The sequence below is a fragment of the Onychomys torridus genome, chromosome 13, assembly GCF_903995425.1.
Source record: "Onychomys torridus chromosome 13, mOncTor1.1, whole genome shotgun sequence".
Lineage (NCBI taxonomy): Eukaryota > Metazoa > Chordata > Mammalia > Rodentia > Cricetidae > Onychomys > Onychomys torridus.
The window spans coordinates 22616614-22641309 of NC_050455.1; the positions used below are offsets into that span (position 1 = coordinate 22616614).

General features: G+C 40.0%; 1 protein-coding gene across 5 annotated transcripts in view; it reads left to right on the forward strand.

The window, feature by feature from the left end:
- The window catches only part of Camk4 (calcium/calmodulin dependent protein kinase IV), a 229501-nt gene that overhangs the window by 133187 nt on the left and 71618 nt on the right, over positions 1 to 24696 (forward strand). For all 5 annotated transcript variants that reach the window (XM_036205167.1, XM_036205166.1, XM_036205170.1 and 2 more), the window contains 3 exons: positions 8206 to 8268; positions 10087 to 10169; positions 24108 to 24180. In XM_036205167.1, coding sequence (XP_036061060.1) covers positions 8206 to 8268; positions 10087 to 10169; positions 24108 to 24180 — 219 coding nt within the window. The remainder of the gene's footprint in view (positions 1 to 8205; positions 8269 to 10086; positions 10170 to 24107; positions 24181 to 24696) is intronic.

Genomic DNA, 24696 nt, shown 5'->3' on the forward strand with positions numbered 1-24696 from the left:
AGCTTCCAGGTCTAGGTTGTCTGTCACATGATGAAGTGACTCAAGTCCAGCAGAGATTTGCATCCATGTGCCTCATTTCTCCCAGATCCCGCACTGCTCTGCCTCAACCTGTCCCTTGCACAGCACAGAAGCAGGTTTTTATCTTTCCCTTTAAGTCCTTTCTTCTTTGCATGTCTTTAAATCCTTCCTCCTCTTGCCATCATCCTGGCTAATGCTCTGGAGTACATTTGCTGCTCATCCTAATGAAGGGCCCATATTTAGTGAGCTGCACCAAACTTGGAGGACTTTGGAGTTACTAAAGAACTGTACTTCCCATACACTTTTTTCCCCCAGAGCTGAGGACTGAACCCAGGGCCTTGCACTCTACCATTGAACTAAATCCCCAACCCCCATACAGTTCTTTTTTTTTTTTCCAGAGCTGAGGACTGAACCCAGGGCCTTATGCTCTACCATTGAACTAAATCCCCAACCCCCATACACTTCTTTTTACTCAACTTTCTACCACTAGAGCAAATACGAACTTGGAGTTTCTTTTGATGTTGAGAAATCTTGAGTTCCATGAAGTTTTGATACTGTCTACGTTTCTTTTATTAATTGTGCTGTAAATCTTATTTTTCTTATGCATAAACTTCAAATGGTATATTTTATATGGAAAGTATAACAAAAATCTCTTTATATTGGCTGTTACAATTATGAGAGTGAGTGAAGCTTTCTCTTTGAATACTGTGTGTAGTTTAAGGAGAAGAGCTGAAGCGGGGCTCCACAGAAGTTCACCAGGTGCCAAATCCATTTAGGTATTATCTGTTTGATGTTGGCAGTCACAGCAATGACAGAGAATATGGGAGTGGGAGGCACAGTTCTTTCTGATCAGCAACAAAACATCCTATTTTGGAAAGCATGAATGTGACTCTATTACAGTCAGTCTTTCTAGAATTCATAGAGTTGGAGAGAAGGTTCAGCAATTACGAGTGCTCACTGCTCTTTCAGAGGACCTGAGTTGGATTCCTAGCCCTGACATCTGGCAACTACCACAGTCTGTTGTCTGTTCAGCTCTAAGGGTTCTGATGCCCTCTCCTGGCCACCACGGTCATCTATACACATGCGGCATACACTCACACAGACAAATACACAATCAGAATGAAAATAAATCTTTAAACTTCGGAATGCAATGACTGGCCCAGATTCCTAGTTACTTCTTTAGAGTCTTTCTGCTCATGCTGGCCAGGGACAGAGTGATGCTGGAATGCTTTCTGCCACTGCGTGCTCTTGACACACAGAGTTCAATCAATTTTCTTTGATTTATTTTGCTTTACTAAGCATAAAAATTAAATTAAGCCTTATTTAGATATGGAGCTAGACAGGGGAAAACTTCAGCTATCCATCAGAAAGCTTTTCTATGATCCTGAGACAAAATTTTGAATTGTCATAGAGTGACCCAGAGCATACTGTGAAAATGCATGCTGTTTGCAAAGCTGCTTTCATAGAGAAGCAAATTTTTCACTCAAAAAATACCAAGCTAGAAAGTTTTTTTGTAATATTACCTATTTTTAAAATTACTACAATAAATATAATTTAACTCTCAATTTTTAAAAGGTATCATAATATGAAATACATGCTAGATAACACATTAGCACCTTTGTTCGGGATGTGTTTTTACGTTAGAAAATATCATGTTGAAAATGAAAATATGAAAACATTAAGGGATTCTGTTATGTGCAATCATTTTACATTGAGCAGAAATACATGAAAACATTAGGGAGGATTGTGTATCACGTAAGTCCTAAATGTACAATCAGAACAGTGAGTCCTAACTTAGGAATCAAAGATTTAGGTCTGATAATTTTTTTTAAAAGAACCATATAAATAATGACAAATATATTTAGTTTGCATTAGTAAGGAAGTTATTGCTGACCTGAAGTAGTAAAAAAAATTGTAATCTCTATTGTAAAATTAACAGATAAACTAGAAAGAACAAGTCTGTCTATCGAAGTTACAAGTAGACTAATAGAATTGTGCTGTCCATATATGAACTATAAATGCTTGGATTCGGGTGCCCATGTTACAAATGTGGTGTGCTGTGAGACGATGGATGTGAACTTGCTTCACTGTGGTGACTCTTATTATCTGTAATACCGTATTCAAAAATAATAACCATCCATCAGGGTTTTCTTCAACAACATCTGCAGAAACCAAAGTGGGAAGCTTTAGTGTCATTCGCTAGGCCGGGCTCCTGCATACGGGCCGGGCTCCTGCACTGGGGCTCTCTGAAAACTATTCTGAACACGGAGCTCTGTGTGAGTAAGAATGATGATGCCGACTTTTGTTCATGCCACTGTAGACGATGCTTTTACATGCATGACTTCAGCCAGCCTTTTAAAAGCCACAGCTCCAGGGCCAAGGTCACAAGGCTAGTGCCCTGCAGATGGCAACATAGTTTTTCTGTGAGCCTCTTTGGAAGAAATCTGTCTATGTCTGGGTGTTCTCACAACAATTTTATACGCAAGTGGAGTAGCTTTTGCACAATGGAAATTTTCCGTGAAACTTAGTTTTCCTCTAAATTAAAGAACTTTCACCCTCCTTGAGTCTCTTGTCTGTACCCCGGCGACTGGACTGATCGGCACCACTTATTGGCCATTAGCAGCCCTCATTACTCTGTCTTCATGTACCACATACATTTAATGAATCGTTCTTCATGTATTGTTAACAATGGGATGTTTTTTAAACGTCAAACAATGTGAAAAATATCCTTTTACAGTAAGCTCAGTATTTAAATAATAACAGTATGTCAACCCAGAAAGTTACCTTGCACTGAACAATGGAGGTTTGGATTTTAATTTGTTCTTATGTGTATTTATGATTGCCTACCTGCATGCATGTGCACTTAGATATATGCTCAGAGTCCATGATGTCACAACATGGAATTAGATCCCCTGCTGCTGGAGTTACAGACAGCTGTGAGTCACCATGTAGGTGCTGAGAACTGAACCTGGGTTCTCTACTAGGGCTCCTAATAGAAAGCCAGCCCTCTCTCTAGCCTCCGATGGAGACTTTAAGACAAAACACATCATTCATTGTCTTCTCTTGACATTGTCTAGATAAATCTTATCCCCAAATTACATCACAAGCTTCCTCTGAAAAGACCGTATTTTGCTTGTTTTTTGTAGGTTCTCCATTGTTTAATATGGAGCTGAGCATACAAGACCTAGCTAAATGTTCATTACATGGAAACTTAGAGACCCTTGACTCTCTGGTTGTATGGAGAGCTTTTTTGAATAGTATATATATATGAAGTTTTTTTAAAGATTTATTCATTTATTATGTGTACAGTGTTCTGTTTGCATGTATTCCTACAGGCCAGAAGAGGGAACCAGATCTCATTACAGATGGTTGTGAGCCACCATGTGGGTGCTAGGAATTGAACTCAGGACCTCTGGAAGAGCAGTCAGTGCTCTTAACTGCTGAACCATCTCTCTAGCCCCTATTTTGGAAGTTTTGAGAATATAATACAAGCTGTGGATCCCCCCAACCCCCACACAGTATTTTAGGGACTGGTTTTTACAAACTTGAACTCCTGCCTGTCATGTTTGCTAGCCCTCACTGTCCCACATTGCTTTCTTCCCCTCGACGTGTGCCACTAGGGACATGAAAATATTGGACAAAATGGCATAGTGTGGGTGGAGAGTAAGAAAGCAGAGTTCCAGGTACGCATGAGTCTGTCACAGTAATTCACCAGAGAAGCAATTGCCACACATCCGTTTTCAGTATCGATTTACAAGAGTTTTGTGGAAAAGCCATGTAAGTTACTACTTTGTAGAGACTATGTGTTATCGTCAAACAGCCATAATTCGAGTACTAAATCTACTGATTGCAAGAATTGTTGTAAATTAATAAGAATTGGTGGTTTATTAATTAGTCTGGGACGTGGGAAAAAGAAAAAGTCACATTTCAGTATTTTAGGCAAGCAAATAAGAGAGGACACAAGTAATAAAACAATCATCAGTGGAGCCTCCAGTGCCTGACAACATCTGGTTTTCAGGAGATTCAGGTCCTGCCCCAACCTGCCATTCCAGTTCTCTCAACGCTGAGCAGACGAGAAGGCTCCTTACCCATGCTTGGTTCTGTCAGAGTCACGAATCCCTTACGTATAGATTGATGCATTGAAAAACAATGAGAAAATTCATTGAGATTAGCATATAGATGTTTGAGTCCTAGCCTCTGTATTTGGCTATCTGAAGACAGATCTCTCACTTTCCATATGCCAAAATTTTCAACTATAGCACAGATACTCTTGAGCTAGGTGTTGGTTGCTTGCTCGTGGAAGAGTTTTGCTCAATACACACTCTGCCTAAATTGGGCAAGGCAGCTATAATTCAGTCTCTGGGGCAGACTGCTGAAGTAGTTTCCAAACGTTCTGAGTCACAGAACTCTAGGTGGATGTATTAAAATGTATCTTTTCTTATTCTTTCACAGAGAAAGCCCTAGAGCCTATCTGTGTGATACATAGTCACTTACGTTATTTTCCTGCTAGCATGTTTTTCTCCGCTCACAATGAATCTGTCCTCCCATGTTATTGCCTGTATTAGCTGTCAGTTATGAAGATAGACAGATCATATCTTCCCTATCCCTCTCTAGACAGAATTTATAACTGATACTTCATTTTTGGATGGGATAGTTACACATGCATTAGTAAGTATTCTGAGTTGCAAGCTGCCATCCATCCCATGTAAGTAAAATACATTTTTGTTTCATCGTGTTCATGGTTGTTCTGGTTAGTTTTTGTTGTTAACTTGACACAAATTCAAGTCACCAAAGAACAGGGAGCTCCAACTGAAGAACTGCCTCAATAAGAATGGCCTGTAGCTATGTCTCTAAGAGATTATCTTGACTGATGGCTGATGTGGGAAGGCTCAGTCCACTGTGGGCAGCACCATACCTAGACAGGTGAATTGGGGCTGTAGAAATGAGCTAGCTGAGTGTGAGCCAATGAAGGAACCAGTATTCCTCTATGGTTTCTTCCTCTGTTTTTGCTTTAGTTCTTACCCTGACTTCCTTTAGTGATGGATTGTCACCTAGAAGTATAACTTAAATAAGGCATTTTCCCCCCAACTTGCTTTTGGTCAGAGTATTTTATCATACAAACACAAAAATAACTAGATAATAGCTTAATTTTCTTTGGCATGGATATGTAAAAACACTTGGAGTGTTTTAATTGATTTTATAAATAACCACAATTTATGAAGCTTTAAGTATATAATTATTGGTATTTTATTATATGTTGATGGTGAATTTTTTAATGAGATGGGGATATTTTTACATTTTTATTGGTGTGAAAAATAGTGGGTTTCATTATGTGTATCACTGAGTTTTGCTTAAGTTCTTCTTGTCCTTTTTTGCTCCCTCCCACTGCCTCGGTCTCTTTCTTTGTCTCAAATATAGTTCCCCTTCTGCTTTCATGTCATTTGAGCATGCCCCCGCCCCATGTGTGTGTGTGTGTGTGTGTGTGTGTGTGTGTGTGTGTGTATCTGGATTCTGTAGCTGAAAGAAAACACCATGTTTTTCTTGTGAAGTTGGCTTATTTCAATTGGCATGATGATCTTAAATTTTGGAAGAGTTCTTTGAAATTTCTTTATAAACATGTTTCTTCATCATAAAAATTGAAGGTGTTTATACATAGAGACTGGTCTCTTTAGTCAAAGAACTAGAGTTTGACAAATTATTTTTGCCAGGAAAAACTATTCATAAATATGATATATTATATGCATGTTATATGTTGCAACCAAAGAAAATAGTGTATAAATTTTGTAAGATTCCTCTGAGTATTCTTTGTTTTCAAAGGATTCATCATGGTTGGTTAATATTTTCATTGAGGAAAAAAAATTATCAAATAAACATTGTTCTTTTTTTTGAGTCACAATGTGTTAACCACACTGACATGAAATTGGATTTCTCCCCAAGCCCACCCTTTCTTCCTCTAAATAGTGACTTGGAAGGTAGAGGCCATTGTTTTGAAAACATTGAATTTGCTCGTGGTTTGGCTGTGAATGGAGCATAGATCTCTTCACACTCACATGTAAAAATGTGTACCCTCCTGGATCTTTGAGATCTCAAATGACAGAAATGGTAGCATGGGCACAAAATCAATGGTACAATGATGATGATGTGGGAGATGAGATACACATGTGTGTGCAGGTGCATGTGCACATATGGGTATGAACGTGTAGAGGCAAGAGGACGATTTAAGGTGTCCTGCCTCTGCTGCCACCCACCTTTATTTTTTAAAGAGTCTTTGACTGGCCTGAACTACCAAGGAGGCTTGGCTAACTGGCCTAGAGCCCCAAAGAGCCATTTATCTCTGCCTCCCTAGGGCTGCGTTGTAAATATGCACCATAGATTACACTTAAAATTTTCTGTTTACATGATTTTTAGAGAGTTCAAACTGTCATTTGTTGTGACTAATCCTGAGCATTCAGATAGGGAGTATCTCTTATTTTGCAGATGAGAAAATCAATGGACATCGTCGCTAAAATGTCATGTGATGAACCTGTACAATGGTTCTTAACCTTCCTAATGCTGTGACCCCGTAATATAGCTCCTCTTGTTATGGTGACCCACAACCAAATGGTTATTTTCTTTGCTACTTCACAACTGTAATTTTGCTATGGTTACGAATTGTAATATAATATCTGATATACAGGATATCTGAAATGTGACCCCCAAGAGGGTCACAATCCATATATTGAGAATTGCTGTGTTAGGGTCTCTTAATCACCACCAGTGGAAACTTACACTGGATTACAAGAAGAAGGAAAATTGAGTGGCTCATATGGTTATAAGGCTCAAAGACTAAATGAATCCATACTTAACAATACAGGAACTAAGTGATATCGGCAGTTCTCATATCTCAGGCATTTTTTTCTCTATGGCGACATACAGTATAACAATTGGACATGGCAGCTGTGGAGTCTGCTCTTGTTTGCTCTCATAATTTCATATACAAAGGGAATTCTCTTGGTTATTTGAGCACAATTTCTGGAGAGGAAATTTGGGATGACTTGGTTCTGGCAGAAACCCTTGATTCCTTCACTCCTTCACAAGACAGTACATGTGGGCTAGGCTGAATTATGGGGCACCTATAGTGATATTTTATTTGTATTGAAATGTGATTTTATTTGTATGTTAATAAAGTTGCCTTGAGGTCAGAGCAAGCCAGAGCAGAAGCTGGGCGGTAGTGGTGCACACCTTTAATCCCAGCACTTGGGAGGCAGAGCTAGGTAGATCTCGGTGTGTTCAAGGACACAGCCAGCATGGCAGACACACGGCTTTAATCTCGATACCAACCATAGAAGACTTGGAGGTCTGTACAAACAGGCAGTGATGAGGAGGTCATGTGGCTGGGTTTACAACCAATGAGAAAACAGAACAGAAAATCTATAAAAAAGATAGGACACAGAGAGGTAGCTCTCTTGTGGAGAGGAAGGACAGCAGAAGCAGTGAAGGGTAAGGTTTTCTGCTCTTGCTCTGACCTTGTGGTTTTTAACTCTGCAATTGGTTCTGTGTTTCTTATTCAACAAGCCGGTTACAACTACAGGCACCTCTATGTGAAGAAGGTCGCTGAAGCAACTGACAGTTCTATGAGGTTGGGGGAGACTTCTGTCAATGAAAGTAAAATGTGTAGGGACAGGTTGAGATTAACTTGTGCGAGTGGTAATGGTGGTCATGATGACTTTTGATAGGAAAGGGGGCAGATAACATACAAAACCATTGTAGATTGTGTGCTCCATTAGTTACTGTATCTCATCTTGGTCTCTGAAGCAGAGAGGTAGGGCACCCAGCTGAAAAGAAAGGGAAGGAGATCAGAAAAGAGCCCAGCATCAGGTGTGATGGCATGCACCTTCAACCCCAGGGAGGATGAAGGATCAAGAGATCCAGACCACCCTGAGGTGCATAATGAAACGTGTGTGTGTGTGTGTGTGTGTGTGTGTGTGTGTGTGTGTGTGTGTGTGTTTGTGTGTGTGTAAATAGAGAGAGGCAGACAGACAGAGACACACAGAAAGAAGAGACAAACAAACAGAGACAGAGAGAGAGCATACCCTTCCAGTCATTTTATTTAGCCAGTTGGCTAATAATGTGTCTCATCTCTAGCATAGTCATAATTTTTCTATGTTGGAGTCCTTTTCTGTTTATGACTTTTTTTTAACCTTCTAGGTGGACAAAAAGATTGTAAGAACTGAGATAGGAGTCCTTCTGCGCCTCTCACACCCAAACATCGTAAGTGGCTTTTAGCTTACTGTTTCAAGTCGTTTCTAAAGCTGTAGAATGGGATGATCTTCCTCCACTGCGCTGATGGGGAGGAGGGGTTTTCCTTGCTGTTGGGCAATATGGCCCAGCTCAAGCCTTACCTCTCACCACATACAATCAGTTTCAGAATAGATGGACTAATAATACATACCATGCCTCTTTTCATGCATAAAAGGAGAAAAATTGGAGAATCTTATTTTGCTCTAATGAAACCCTGGCTTTCTCCCTCTTTTGTTTGCCTATCTCTTTAATATGCCATTGCACATAAGGCCCGTGAAAGAAAAGGCATTGCTTTCCAAAGTCATTTCAGCCTTTGAGAGAGTGTCTGCTTTGGAAATAATTCAAAGATGCAAACACTGATGTACCTGAATGGGGAGACTAAACAGTTTCCAGACACTCTGCAGTAGTCTGTGTCCAGGCGATGCCTCTGAGAAAAAGGCCTAGTGAAAAGCTTTTTGGAATCAATGAAGTGAAAAAGAACAAAATCATTTTTGCAGCAGCAACTTGATTTTACAAATTAAGCCATCTACCTATTTTATTTTAACCTATTTGTATGAGCATAAAGTTGTGCCTGGGGTGATGACCTGCAATGCTCAAAGCAAAGTGCATACAACTTGACACAGGAGTTAAAGGTGCATGCAATACTTTTCTTAAAATAAATAAGAAGGGGGACTGTAGGTGGTGACCGAGGACCCAGGCTTCACACATCCCTGTGTCTGCCGTTTTCCTTGGTGCGTTGACCTCTCACTCTGTCCTTTGTCTTCATGGCCCCATAATGACAGCCCCACATTTTTATAAACCCCTAGGTTGATATTTAAGGGAGAAATTGGAAGGGCCTCATCAGCAGAGAGTCAGAAGAGAAAAGGTTCTCAGAAGCTACTGTAGCAGAATGCTCTGTGACGTTGCCACCTAGAGCTAACTACAGACGCTCCCCAACTAAATGATGGCTCACAGATCAGAGAACAGGGTTGTCCCAAGTGACTTAGGCCATTGTCATCCATGGTGTTGGACCAGGCACCAGAGTTCAGTATGCAGTGAAGCATGAGAATGCTTTGAGTGGGCAGTTCTCAGGTGTGCCATAGTCAATCGTCACTTCCATGTTATCTACGCCTCTTCTTTCTAAGGAAGTGAGTATGCCGCATTCATCACATGCAAATCGGTGCTGGCTTCCAGATTTCCCGATGTCTGGAGAAATGCCCACATTTGGTTAGATTATCTGAATGCACTGGAACCCTGCTGTAGCCAATCAAATCTCTGCCATCACTCTTTCCAAGGACCCATCACAGACAAGTGACTCTAACCGCTGAAGAGCGTGTTTACACACACACCTTACCCAGCCTGTCCCACCTCACACCCTAAGTCCAAATCTGTTGTCTCCAAGAGAAAGCACTGCTCATATCTAGCATCCGTGATGCTTTCAAACAGTTTTGTAAAGTTAAGCCTTGTTTTTGATTCTAGAAAACAAAAAACAAAACAAAACAAAAAAAAAAAAAAACATGCATTGCAACATTGGAGTAAATTTTTAAAGGAGTTAATTTAAAATGAAAAAAAAATGTCAAAATTTAATGGGGCTTTTGAAAACAAATCAAGGTAGCTGGCAAAGCCGGCAACTGAGAAGGAGAGGAACCTAAGCAGCATTTGCCTAATGCTGGAACGGGGACTTTCACTGACCTGAGCCAGCACACTGGTAGAGCAAGCTATTGCTTTGTCCATAATTTTAGACAGTTTCCAAGAAGATGGGGAAGAGCAGTTGTTGATGTTCATTCTTAATGTACATCTTTCCCTCAGATAAAACTTAAGGAAATATTTGAAACCCCCACGGAAATCAGTCTGGTCCTTGAGCTCGTCACGGGAGGAGAGCTGTTTGACAGGTGAGTTGGGCCGAGAAGGCAAAACAACAGACGTGTTTGCTCTGTGTCACCAAAAACAATATTAGAAAGGAAAGTCTCCCCAAATTTTCATAATAAAGAGATTATGTGAATTGGTTTATTTCCTTAAAATAAATCTTGCAAAGTGTGTTGAAGAGAGGTAGATAGTATTTGATAAGACATACAAATAAGTAATTAAAAAGAAAAGGACTGTGATATCTATTTACCTTCCCAAACACTTATGTTCAAAAAAGCAGAATTTTCAAAAGCATATTTATATTTTAGCTAAATAGTAATATATAGGGGATTATTTTTATGAGAAAATACTTAAAATGGTATTCTCTGTTATGATTCACAAACTCATAAAAATCAGTATTCTTCAAATGATCATCTTTAATGTACTCTCTGCAGTATACAAGTCTATGTAAAAAGTTCCCGGTTGCATAGTATGTAGAGTAAAGCATAGTATGCTTTGGTCCCTGCTTGCCAATGTTGGGGGTTTGGTCATTGCTCGTCACTCAACGAAAATGTTTGAAAATGGGAGAGGAGAGGATGCCTCCAAATCTGGAAGAGCAGTTATGGATCAAACCAGCTCTTGGCTTCCATAGTCGTCCCTTCTCCCTGCCCACTCAGGAGAGTTATGAGTGGGCTCGGGGGTCCTCTGCTGTGTTCATTGGAGGACTCAACAAAGAGTGAAAAGTGAAGATAGCAATCTGAAGTAGGTATACAGTGAAAATGGTGAGAAGCTGATCTAAGGGTCGTGGTAAAAAGAATGGTGTGAGAGATAGCTGGCTAAGGGGAAGCCAGAGGACTGAGTGCCTGGACCCTGTCAAAAATGCCGTAAGTCTTTGCTGAATGAATGAGCAAACAAGGAATGGACTCTGAGAAGAAGGGTATCTAAAGGGGTTGGCTTTGATTGTTGAAAGAGGAACGCTAATTCCTGACTCCTACAGTAGTCTTGAATGTTTCTGTTGCTCTCTAATTCATATATTGAAACTGTAACTCCCAAGATAGTGGTCCAGAGGTAGCTGTGAAGAGATGGTTTCTAAGGGAGCCTCTATGGGTGGAATTAGTGGCCTTATGAAGGAAGCCCAAAATGAGTGCTCACTCCTTCCTCCAGGCAAAGGAGACAGTGAAAGGGCTGTGTTTCTAGAATAAAGCCACCCTCAGAAACAGTCTGCTGGTGTTCTGGTCATGCACATCCCAACCTCTAGAACCCTGAAAAATCAATGTCTATTGCATTATAAGACTTAAAATTGATCACTCTGTAACAATGCAGATAAACGAAGACAAACAAGTAGACTTTAAAACTGTGACTTTCTGATTTGTTTTGTTTTGTTTTGTTTTGTTTTGTTGGTTTTTGTTTCTTGTTTTTTCGAGACAGGGTTTCTCTGTGTAGCTTTGCGCCTTTCCTGGAACTCACTTGGTAGCCCAGGCTGGCTTCGAAGTCACAGAGATCCGCCTGCCTCTACCTTCCGAGTGCTGGGATTAAAGGTGTGTGCCACCAACGCCTGGCTGATTATTTTAATAATAAGGATATGCACATGTATGAGTAACCTTCTGGTGACAGTTTGTTGACAGTCTCACAGTTGTGAATCTTGACTCTGCCACTCAAAGTAAGCTAATCTAGACTGATGTACTTAACCTCCCTGAGCTTTGGAACAAATTTGAAGCTGTTCTATACTGCTAAGAAATCTTAGGTTACACCAATTTCACTACAAGGATGTATCTTATTCTAAACTCATCTTGTTCTCATGTGCCCAGACAAGATTTCTCTGGGGTTCACCAGTGTTCGTTTATAATGGTCCCTTTAATAACACCACTTTAACTGAATGTTTTTGTGATATGGTCTTTGTCTAGGTACAGTAATATATTTAAAGTAAGATCCTACTGGCTCTGGAGCCATGAGAGCTCTCTAAGGAGATCTTGCATATTTCTCTGCTAATTATGGTTTATTAGATAGAAATCTCATGTTCTTTCATTATAAATAGTTGCAGATAAGAATCCCACATGGAAGCTATCTTTTACCAATAGTTCTTTCTGTTTACTTACCACCTCTGGAACCACCTCTTACCAGTAGTTCTTATGGTTTACCTACCACCTCTCTTCATTTGAGTTAATGTAATCAAGAGTTTCTTCTTCCCTTTTCACGAAGCTTCCGGGAGAGAATTTGGGATGAAGTTTAATTCAGCTCTAGGAAAAAGACATAAGAATGAAAATGCTGTTGATAAATTTCATTTGTAGAAATAAATGAAGTATTCCTGTTTCATAGAAGACTGACTTGCCACTGTGCAAGCTCTCAGTGACTTTATAACATCGATTTTACCTTGAATATTGTTCACCTTGTTGGCACAGCTGACATAACTAGAATTCTTCATAATGGTCTTTAACTCACAGATTTTCCTACCTTTTATCAAGTTGAAATAAGTTCTGCATTATTAGCCAATCTATTGGCTTTTTTTCTTGAGAGTTGAGAAAATGCTAATATTGTTTTTGTGCACTTTGGCCAAGTTCTAATTGATTGAATTGCAGTGATGGGAATTTGTTCCTGGTCTAGTGGTGGTTCTAATAGTAACTAATGAATGAAGTCAGAGCCATTGATTGGGTGATAATTAGTTCATTAGAGTCAAGGTGGTTGTGTTTTATGAGTAAAAGATCTGTCCTGTGATGCTTATGGAAAATTAAACAGTCAAATCCACGTGAAATCTGCATTTCATATTGAATTTAAATAAAAAATGCACAGATAAATGATGCAGGATTTTGAAATAAAATCAATTTTTTTCTATCTTAGAAAAGTCATATATACCTGCATATATACATTTTATGTAAAAATAAAAATCCACATAATTGTGACATAATGTGTAAAAGAAAGCTCCCAGAGTTCAGTTCTTCTCAATCTTATCTCAGTTCTTAAAACCTTAACATCTGTCTTCCTAACAGAGCAAACTCTAACACTTTCAGGTAACCTTTCCATTTCTCTCTCTCTCAGGAAATGATTTTTACTTCACAGCCAACCCAGCAGAATCCTTGGGCTTCTAATCAAACTTAAACATTTCCCCACAATGTTGTCGTAAAACTCCAATACCTGAAATCCTTGTGACTCCCTTTGTCCTCGCTTACCTTCTCAGAAGTTTTGTTCACCAATGCCAAACACTGTATAGAGAGACTTTTAGAACGCAAAGCTTTGAATGTTGACTCTTCCAAGAAAGGAGGTTTCCTTTAATCTTAATGTCAAAACAAAACAGTTTAATATGAACAGGCACTGGACTGATTCAGTGGTAGCCTCCCAAAGGCCCTTCTGTTTTATGCCAGCGATCCATAGGTTTTTAATTTTTTTTTAAATTCATTTTACATACCACCCACAGATCCCTCTCTTTTCCCTCCTCCAACTGCCCGCTCCCCACCTTCCCTCCCAGGCCCACCCCTCACCCCTCCTCCAAAAAGGTAAGTTCTCCCCTGGGGAGACAGCTAAGCATGGTACATTCAGTTGAGGCAGGACCAAGTGGATCTCTAGGTTCTTTAAAGATCCCCACTTTCAGCCAGGTGATCTTAGCAGGACCTTTCTTCCTCGACACCCTTGCATGCTGACTTGTGTCCCTCAGCTCTGTGCAGGTTCTCAGCCTGACCACTGTTTCTTCAACACCAGGAAATGCCTCCAGAGGAGAGAGGGCATCTGAGGGCAGGCTGCTCTGCTGACAGTGCTTCCTTCTTTGACCTTGGATTTGGAATGAAGTCTTTACTTCCATGTTGCCCTCTGTGTCTTGAGCCAGAGTTTTAAATGCTTTTAGTAAATTTTTTAGCATTTCATACCTAAGTATTTTGTTTACATCGTTTCCACCCCTCCTTCTCTCTGCTCTGACTCCCTATGTCTCCGCTTCACTGACTCCCTCTCAAAATCAACACCTTCTTTAATATTAATCTCTCTCTCTTTCTCTTTTTCTCTCTCTCTCCCTCCCTTCCTCCCCATCTCTCTCTTTCTCTCCTGAGTTTATTAAGTTATTAAGTGTCCCCATGTGTACTTTGCTCACATTATTGGCTCACATACACAGCAAAGTTCCTTTGCTATGTAGACGTGTTTAAAGGCCACTTGAGATTGGATAACCTATTAGAGGGCTCATCTCTGGAGAAAACAGATTCTTCATCTCTCAGCCTGTAATTCTTCATCTAGAGTGAAATCTTGTGAGATTTCTCCCAGCCATATTGACATGTCAACTGGTATTGTCATTATGTAGGTCTTTTTATAAGCAATCATATTCTTGACACTCTGTAGTTGCAGCCTCCTGTGATGTCTAGAAGTCACTATCTTAGAGCAAGCAGCCTGTTCCTCTGGTTCTCACAATCCTGTCACCCCTCTTCTGTACATGTGTCTGTTGGGATCACTCATTTTCTCCATTTTGACTAGCTGTGGATCTCTGTGATCTTCTCCATCTGCTCCAAAAGGAAGCCTCTTTGATGAGGGCTAAGAGCTCTACTTATCTGTAGGTACAAGGATCAGTGTTTAGAGTACAGCTAAAAAGTATATTGGTTTAGGAAAATGGCAGTAGAATGTTTTCCTCTAGGGTCTGTGTCCTCTCCAGCCAGCAGTATTTAGGTAAGGTTGTTTTATTTAGTGTGTTTTCATTTTCTTGCCAGGAGCCTGCCCAACCACCAAAGCTGAACACAGACATTCCAGTGTGGTTTGAAAATCCTTTTACCAACACTAGTCTATTTTCCTCTTATAAAAAGTTAACTTTCAGGGGAAAACAGAGTGAAAAGGAGTTCCTTTGCTGTGTAGATATGGAGATCTCGAATTAGTAAAGATATTTTTGGTTGTGAACCTAACTTTTAATGGCTGAGCCATCTATCCAGAATTACTAAGATAAATGGTCTTGAATTCAGCAGCCACACTGTCTTTCCCAGTTTCTGTGAGGTATTCCACAGTCTTTCTGAAGAAATTCAGTCTCACATCATAGCCAAAAGAATGAACTACAGTTAATTTTTCTTGTGGAAAATTCAAGTCGTATGGGCTGGTCTTGTATAAAGCTGTATTTAGCCCATTCACTATTCAGGCTTTGTGGGGCTTTTTTTTTCCCCCCAGGGACACGAGCTAAAGAAAATATTACTGTTTTGGAAACTCATGCTTGAATTTTATGTCTCTTACTCTAAATTTATTTTTCTGCACTTTTTACAACTTAACATGTTCTTTTAGTAAATCACAAAGTGCCTATAAACAGGGAAAAGGGTGATTATATTTCATGCACTTAGTCTGTGAATTGCTATCAATTACTGATGACTAGTATATCCATCTACTTTAACATTTCAAGACTTTTAACCAATACAGTTGAGACTAACTGAATTTTTAGGAAACTTCCCTAAAATATCCCAGAATAAGGATTACTTCTTACTCTGTTTCATCAGGGTGGTGTCATGGTTGATAATGGGATTAACCCTATTTAGGAAAGTTGGCACTATGAAAATTGTGCTAAAGTTCATCATTAATTTAATCCTCCAAAGTGAAGTTCTACTATATCTGATTGTCCATAAAGGATAATTAGTCACCTTGAGAACCATGTCCTGTACTCACTGAATCCTGGCCACCTGCAAGGCAGCCTGCAAAGCAAATGGGTCATTTGCTCAAAACAACATATACAAAGTAAGTCTTCTTAGGTACATTTTCAAGACCTCTTCAAAGCAACACATACACAAAGCAGGTCTTCTTAGATACATTTTCCAGACCAAAAAACTGGAGATCAGAGAAGCCCATTAACTTCCATGAAATCACCTAACTCAGAGATCTATAATAGAGAAGATTGACTCAGCCCTGCCGTTTCCCAAAGCATGTGATTATTCTAGCACGTCTGTTCTATCATATCATGCTCCATCTATGTAAGCTGCTGTCAGTAGTCATACTCCAAAATAAAATCTCAGACTAGCTGTATAACATTATTTCTATCTCCATCTCTCTTTCGGCTACTATGATAAAGTACAAAATCAGCTTATTCTGCTTCCCGGTTCAAGGGTAGAGTACGTCAGTGCAGGACAGTCAAGGCAGCAAGAGCCTGGAGTGACTCTTCAGGTCATACTGTGTCTGCAGCCAAGAGGCGAAGAGTAATGAGTGAATGCTGCTGCATGGTTCTCTTCGTTTACACGTTCCAGGATCTCAGCCATGGATGATGCCATCCACAGAGGATGCATCTTTCCATTTCAGTGAATGCAGTCAAGATAAGCCCACACAAACATGCCTAGAGGTCTGTCTCCCAGGGGGGTTCTAGATTCTATCAAGGTGACAATTATTACTAAGTGTCACAATGGCCTACTAGTATATTAGGTTAATCTGAGAATTAATATGCATATACTTGTGTTAGATATAGATATTTCAAATATGTATCATTATGTGGTTTTGTGGCTATACATGGAGCAAATGTGTCTTCTGATTCAGAGCAAACATATAATGTGTTCTTTGTAGGAACTTGGAGGTAAAGGAAAGAATGGAGGTGAGGTTGTTGAAAGGTACATAGGATAAACAGAGACTTGTTTATTATTTCAGATGAAGCCCTGGTAACATATTAATTTTCTAATGGAAAGGAACCTACATGAAGCAGGTGAGATCCTTGGGTGAAAGGCTTGTGTTTGGAGCAACGTTCCAAAGAAAGCCCTAGGGGTGTCCTGGGGAGTCTAAGAGAGTTGTTTAGGGTGAGAAAGGCTTTTTTACCTCAGAAGCAGAAAGAAAGGTGAAGGATGCAGAAATTCTATTGCCCAAGATTAGACACCTTTGGAAAGCATATAGTTGAAGGAATTCTTAATCTGACAGATACAATTACACCTTACCTATAAATTTGTTCTTTCTTGGATGCTGGTAAGCAATCTGAGCCTCCTAGGGTGGAGAAGGAAGGGGATTTTGTTCTCACAGCACACCAAAAAAAAATAGCCTGGGTATTTTCAGCAAGTTTAGTATGTTTTCCTTTGTTCTTCCTTGGGGGCAATACAGCAGTCCTTGTGGATGCCTGCATAGAAAGTGTGGCATATTACAGGAGAATACAGATGCCGTCAGCTGTTGACTGAATGAGAGCAAAGTGTACAACCAGCTGTCAGCCAGTCGTGAGAAACTCTCTAAAACACAGATGGACCTCAGGTACTCTGCAACTGAAGAAAACAAGCACAGAAGACTTCACAGTGTAGAATTTCCACTGTGTGGGCTTTCCGAGAGGGCCAGACGTTTCCTGACCCAGAGCAGTGCAGTGGCTTGCTGGGCCTGGGGAAGGGGGCAGATTGGATCACAAGTAGTTCAGACTTGACAGATTCTTGCCCCGGTGTTGTTAGAGACATGGTCTTTCTCTCCTAACAGCATTGATGAGAATAGCGATGAGCCCCCCTGAAGAGAGAAATGGTGACATACAGAAGGACCAGGCAAGCGCCAGAACCGAAGTGTCTATGGAAAACTGAGTGCCCACCGAAGCTGAATTTGCTATTTGTTGACTTGGGCCAATGGCATTCTTTCCCTTATTCCAGAAACATCTTGACGTCATCTGTTGCTACGGGCTCTTATCCACCTCTTTGGTTATGTGTCTCCTTGATCTCTTCCCAGAGTCTTTTCTCCTTTCTCCATCTCTCAAGTTCCATCTTTCCCTTAAACATCTTCTATTCCAGTTAGGTGAATTCAGCACACTCCTGTGACCCAAGCCACACTGATGACCAGGTTATCAGTGGAGATGAAAAACCTATGAATGGTAGGCTAGGCATTTACTAGTGCACTGTGTGCCAAGAGGAACTCAACATTCTCCCCTCAGTTCTAGGTCTTGTCTCCCCTCGCCCCCTCCCTGCCTTTGTGAACTGGCTCCCCGCTAAGTTAGTCAGCGATGATTTCTCCTCCTCCTTTGCACTGCTTTCTCCTAGCAGTTCTCAGAACATCCCCCTTGCCTACCTTTCCATTACTTCTGTCCTTGGCCACCTTACCATTCCCTTTTCCATAGCAAAGGACGACCCGGCATTAACCCATCCCCTTCTTTCTTTTGAGGCATGAATTTAACTAGGGAAGTCCAAAAGCTACTCAACATTTTTAGTGCGAGTATACATATTTTCAAACATGTTAAACATATCCACTTATAACCCTGCATCTCCCCACTGTGCTGGCTTCATTGCCCTAATGTTGACTATCACACATTGCCTCCATGCTTGAGGAACCCAAAAATCTAGAAAACAAGGAAGGAAAACTGACTTGGATTCTGATAGTTCTAATACTATCATCAGCTTCCAAACAAAATTATAGTGACACTGATAAAGACAGCCACGGTGTAAAAATATTAGAAGAGAAATAAATCTCAAATGTGGGACTAGAAAGGAGCAGGTAGAGGATAGAGGCAAGGGCCCTCCTGGGCAGAGTGATACCCCAAAGCCCCAAAGCACAGCGCATGGAGGGGGTGGGGTGGTGATTTGTTTCTTAGTCTCCATTTCAAATGTTGAGCAAGGCAGAAAGCAAGCAGTGGCAAGCTGTTTGTCAAGTGAATGGTTGAGTAAACAATGTACTCTCCAGCAATTTATATGAAGTCACTGGATCAGACTTTTCATCTCTAGTATGAAAGATTTGAACTAGAAATCCCTTGGGCCCATTCCCTGGCCTGCAATTTGATTTGCTCTCCTCTTTGTCCTGTAAACGCAACTCCCCAGCCAGGACCCACATGGATCCACAACCTGCCCTCCTCCCTAGTGCTCCCACATAGCAGATGCTATTGGTATCTTTGCAAATGTTTTTTAATATATGAGTTTAATGACCTCTGGTTCTTGAAGAAAGCATATAAATGAAGATGTCCTCAATAAAAAGAGGTGCAAAAGCAGTAAATGAAGCTTATGAAGAAAAAATATGTTTATACTGGGACACAGAAGTATTCACTTTAATAGAATTTTATGTGCTGTACAGTTATCCACTGAGATTTGATTCCTAAATCTCGTGTTATGTTGGGGCTTTTATCTTCTGACATTCAGTCTTTGCTACACATTTTCATCAGTCCAGTGTCTTTGTCACATGGACCTACAGCTACCTGATAGTCCTGCCATTTGAGAAAGAGCTGTGATTGGTACACAGGGTAGCAGAGCTGCTAATCTGTGTGCCAGGAAGTCTGAGGCCTCGGGACATGATCAGATTTGAGCTCTTCAGCTGCAGTGTCTCTGCTAAGTGCCTGGATGGAGATGTGCTCAATTCAATTTGTGGCAATTATTCTGAGAGAGGCAAATGCACCCGTGTGCATTAAACCAGATCGTCAGAGAAAATACTTAGTGCCCATCTGTCCTTATCCCACAATTAGAAAAAAAAATATATGAGACGAAGGAAAAATAGATCAGCTAGGGAGAAGAGGCCAGGATGGACCGCACAGAGGAGGGGAAGGAAAAGCACAGTATTTTAGGAAGAAGGCTGTTGAGGCAGAGGATATTGTAGCAGTGAGCCTGGGGAAGCTGCCCTGTGCTCTTTTCCCCAACTCTCCTCATCCTGTAGGAAGTATGGTCCCAGGGTAGCCTCTGGGTCAAGGTTGCCATGAAGGTGCTGGGAGACATTTTGTTTTAGCGCTGAGCCATCTAGCCAGCGATGGAGTGCTGTGGAATTGTCTCATGTAGATAGGCCATATGGCTTGGACCTTCAAAAATGACCTTAAGATTCTGGAAGTATCCTAACCACATTCCAATTATTTTACAGAACAAGAAAATGAATGTGCTTCAATATAGAGACAAAAAAAGGGAAAAAAAATGATCTCCCATTTTTTTTTCTTTTTAGGTCTACAGCCCTCACAGTAATTGAATACTTTTCATTACTTTTGAAATTGAATGTCAATAGTACATTTTATATAGAGATGTAAACCCTTGACTGCCCAGACATGTTCAGTTTCATTGCTGTTTTTAAAAAGATGCCAGCTAACTTTTATAATGGTATGTGTGTCACTTCATGAATCAGGTAGTCTGTTTTGCTCAATTTGAATCACTTTGATATTGTTTAAAATAAGTTTCACAGAAAATCTTATATTATTATAGTCACATCTGAAACTATGTGGCTCTGAGCTTATAGCCCTGCTTATAGGGAGCACTTATAAGATCTCCCTCTAGGGCCAGGGCTAAGGTGGCTGGGATGGGATTCATGTTTATGCATTTGCTCCTGGTGATAAGTGACATCTGCCAAGGGATTGTCCAGATGGCCTCAGCCTGAAATTTTTCTGACATCCATTCATTTGACGATTAGTTGTGATACTGTGAATAATTATTGATAGACTCCTATGAGCAGTGTTTGCTGCCAGGCTCTGTGAATGATTCAAGTCCTGCAGAGGCTGTGTCCACACATCACCTTTGTCTTCCTTTGCTTGGCCATTAATATCTTCACTTCCTATCAGAGTCATATAAGAAACCAACATTTGTGATAAAGCGTTCCTTGCTATAACCTTAAGTAGTCAGTCTCAAGTGGACTGGGCAGACAGCTCACCTTATAAAATATTTATAATGATATGTTTGAAGCCCAGAAACCTAACCCTGTGACAAAGATTAAAAACTGTCTGGGAACGAAATTCCTTTTAGCAGAAGGATCCTAGAATAGCATCAGAGGGAGAGTCATAGAAGCCAAGATCAGGTGTGTGGATTCGGATTGAGATGAGGTAGAGGGGGAGATCAGGTGTGTGGATTCAGATTGAGATGAGGTAGAGGGGGAGATCAGGTGTGTGGATTCGGATTGAGATGAGGTAGAGGGGCAGCAGAACGTTGTGTCTTTGCTCTGTTTGCACCTGCTCAGGAGATGCTGCTGCTCCTCATTAGACAATTAATAAACCCTTCCATCATATAAGCTCTGTCATCGCATATATCTGTATATGAGTGTATAGATCTATGATAATTCTTTTATTACCTGTAGTCCTCCATGGACCAAATCAAACCTTATCCTCTTTACTTCTGGAAAGAACCTGGTGTATGTTAGACATTAAGGCATATTGATGGATATTGCCACCCATCCTCTGGTTCTAATTCCCACTGTAGCCTATTTCCACTTTTAAGAACAGTTTCCTACCTGTCTGATACTGTACCCCTCATACACTCTCTGCCCTGTTCCCTTCATTATTGTGTCTGGGAAACTTAGATTCATTTTCCAGCTCTGAGCCAAGCTATCTCTCCACCCACAAGATTCCAGCCATGACTTCTCTAGCTAGTCCCCAGTGCCTGTACCACCATATTTAGACTGTTGATTGTTCTGCTCCTTATAGACAGAGAAATCCCATCAGTGCAGAGAGTGTGTCTTGTTCATTCCTGAGTGCCCAACACAGCAGTCACTCCATGATACCTATCGAATGAGTGAATACATCTGTCATAATGCACCCTCTCTGTTAATTAGATGAGTTATTTTACTGATTGCCATTCCTCCATCCAAACCATCCTGGACATTCATATAATAATTTGTAAGCCCAGACACTGCACTAGTTCATTAACATTGGTATACGGAAATTTCTTAAGCTGGGTATCTTATGACAAACAGAAATGTATTTCTTACAATTCTGGGTCTGGGAAGTGCAAGATTAAGCTGTTAGAAGATCGGCTTCTGGTGAGAGGCTGATTTCTGAAGATGCTCTTTCCTTGTGGTACAAGGGATAACATCTCCTCTATAAGAACATTAATCCCACTTATGAGAGCCCCACCCTTGTGTCCCAATTATCCACCAAAGACTCCACTTCCTCAGAGCTGATGTCATTAGAACAGGTCCATAGGTAAATTAGGATTTAACACACTAAGTTTTAGAGTATACAAAGATTCAGTTCATACCAGACACTTAACCTATATTATGCCCAAATAAATACACATAAACACTTCATCTAGGTCAAAGCTTGAGACTTATACCAAAGTACAATGAGGAAATTCTAACTGGTAAAGCATTGCCTTTCCCAATGGTACTGAGACCTCTAAGGACTGGGTATTTGTTAGACAACTAGAAGTAATTGTGCATAGTTGTACAAGCTAACCCTGGAGGAGTGCCACAAAATGGTTGTGATAAAGTGTTACAAAATATATAGAAATATAAGGATTTTTATAAGGATAAAACTTTATCCTACAGTAAACAGGCATGAGGGAAATCCAAAGGTTTTGAAAGCCATGAAGTAATTTTTTTACCTACCTCACAGTAAGAATGAAAGGTTGCAAAGAAAGGTAATTATCAATTGTCATCCTGCACTGTTTTTTGTAACAATTCTCTTCCTCTACCATAACAACCATGGAAACCCGGAGGTTGCAGGTAGACTCTGTAAGAAAGACAGCAGTCACCTTCATGGTGGTCCGTGGTTATGTCATAAAATCTACATAAAGCACAAAACGGAGAAGGTGATAATGTGGTGGTCAAGGTGCTCAGCCTTCTCTATCACAGAAGACCCTTCCCTCTTCTCTCAGACTCAAAATTTAAATCTTCAGAAAGTGTAGTTTAAACAATTATTTCAGGACCAGTGAGATGGCTCCACAGGTGAAATCTCATGCCGCCAAGTCTGTCCTCCTGAGTTCAGTCCCTGTAAATTGTTCTGTGACTTCCACAGGAGTGTCACAGTACCTACACCCATTCACACACCCCAACACAACTAAATCAATCAAGACATGTATGTGTAAAACAACTTATTTCAACTGACAGTTTTGTAAGTAGATGTAAGCAAGTAATAAATACCCCAGCTTTTATAATCCTTCGTTTTATTTGACCTTGTGTCTAGCACTAGAACTTCTCAAGCATAGACAACAATTCTAGCATGGAAAGGAGAGTTGAACATCAAGTCTGACCCTTTGCTGAGGAACTGTTGACAGTTGGTAACAGCTGGGAGAGGGAGAGTCAACTTTCTTTAAGGACGTGACCTTCAGTCGGTCTGTCACTTTAGTGGAAAGTCACACGTCCAGACTGTATATGGGAAGCACAAATTGGACTTGATGAGTTGAGAGAGAGAGAGACAGACAGACAGACACACAGCTTGTTGGATAGGTAAGGAAGGGGATGTATATCCAGGAGGTGTTGGAGAAGTGAATATGATCAACATCCATGATTAGGAAAAATAAAATAAATTTTAAGTGTCTAAGTGATAAAACAGTGGTGGATATTAGGATATGCTACCTTCATTCTTTTAAGAGACTGTAGGTTTTGTTTTGTCAATTTTATGAATAGCTGGGTGGAAAATAAAATCATGTACCTTTCTGAAATTTAATAACTATATTCTTTAAGGACTTTTCTTATTTTTTATTTTTATTATAACTATTATGTCCTACATTTCCTTCTCCTCTCCCTTCCAATTTTAACATGTACTAGAGGTTTTAAATTCTGTTATTAATTTCAGTTGCTTTGAGAATGCATAGCTTCTTGTTGTAACATTTAAAAGAAACAAAAACAAAATGAAGTTATTTTCTGAAAAATAACCACCCAACTTTCATGAATTTTATTTAAAAATGAATTCTAATGAATAAAAATTTAACATGTTCATTTACTTGGGGAATTGCAATGCAGCATGTTTGATAATACTAAAGGTTTACTGTATTTCATAGGTATGACATTGTGGTTATGGTGATGATTTGAAAAGATTATTGTTTGAGGAGCTGCTATTTGATTTAAAAATAATAAAATAGGAAAGAAAGTAAATAGACAAAGATAAAGATTGGCTGTAGATTTGTCATTGGGGTATATATAGTATAACATCTACTTGGCATACATTTAAAATCATTTACAATGTAAAGTTAAAATAAGAAGGTTGCCTCTCATTAAGGAGAGTGGGTGGCTTAAGCTGAGAGAAAATGAATGTTTTTCATTTTCTTAGCAAAGCCAGGATTTTTGAATGGCAGTTTGTGGACTCTTTCCCCTGCTGTTGGAAAAGGCTGTTGCAATTGTTTAGATGTATCTTCTCTGACGTTGATTTAATTAACTCCCTTTAATAGCCGCTCAACTAAATGTATGTGTCTGAGAAGCATTTTGTATTTCTTTTTTCCCAGGATTGTGGAAAAGGGATATTATAGTGAGCGTGATGCTGCAGATGCCGTGAAGCAAATCCTGGAGGCAGTTGCTGTAAGTAAGAAATAGCAGCAATGTATGGTTAAAGTATTGGTCACCTCCTCCTGTAAAAGGCATCAAGAAGTCCAGGTGTGTGATGAGCTCTAAAATACAGGAAAAGGGGTATGGGGTACTGCAAGAAAATATATGGAATTAATGTGCATAGCAAACTAGTTTCTCAGATCTGAAGGATGTGCCACCCCTATAGGCATGTGGAGCTGCTTACATTCTCTCTTGAGTTCATATTGGGCTCTAGCATTGTTACTTGCTCATCAACATCTCCTTCCCCATTCTTTCAGCTTATTTCTTTGTTGGTTTCCTTGTGTTATTCAGTTTGTTTAGAGATGGAAGAAGGTTGAATAAGGTAAATATAGGCCTAAAGTAGAGATTACTGCCTTTCCATTAAGATATGAAATCAATGGACTTGGAGAAGAATGAGTCTGACCACCCTAGTTCTGAGGAAAAACATAAGGTAACATTTTATAAAATATAACATTTTATATTGGAGTACAACCTTATGAACTAATTGGA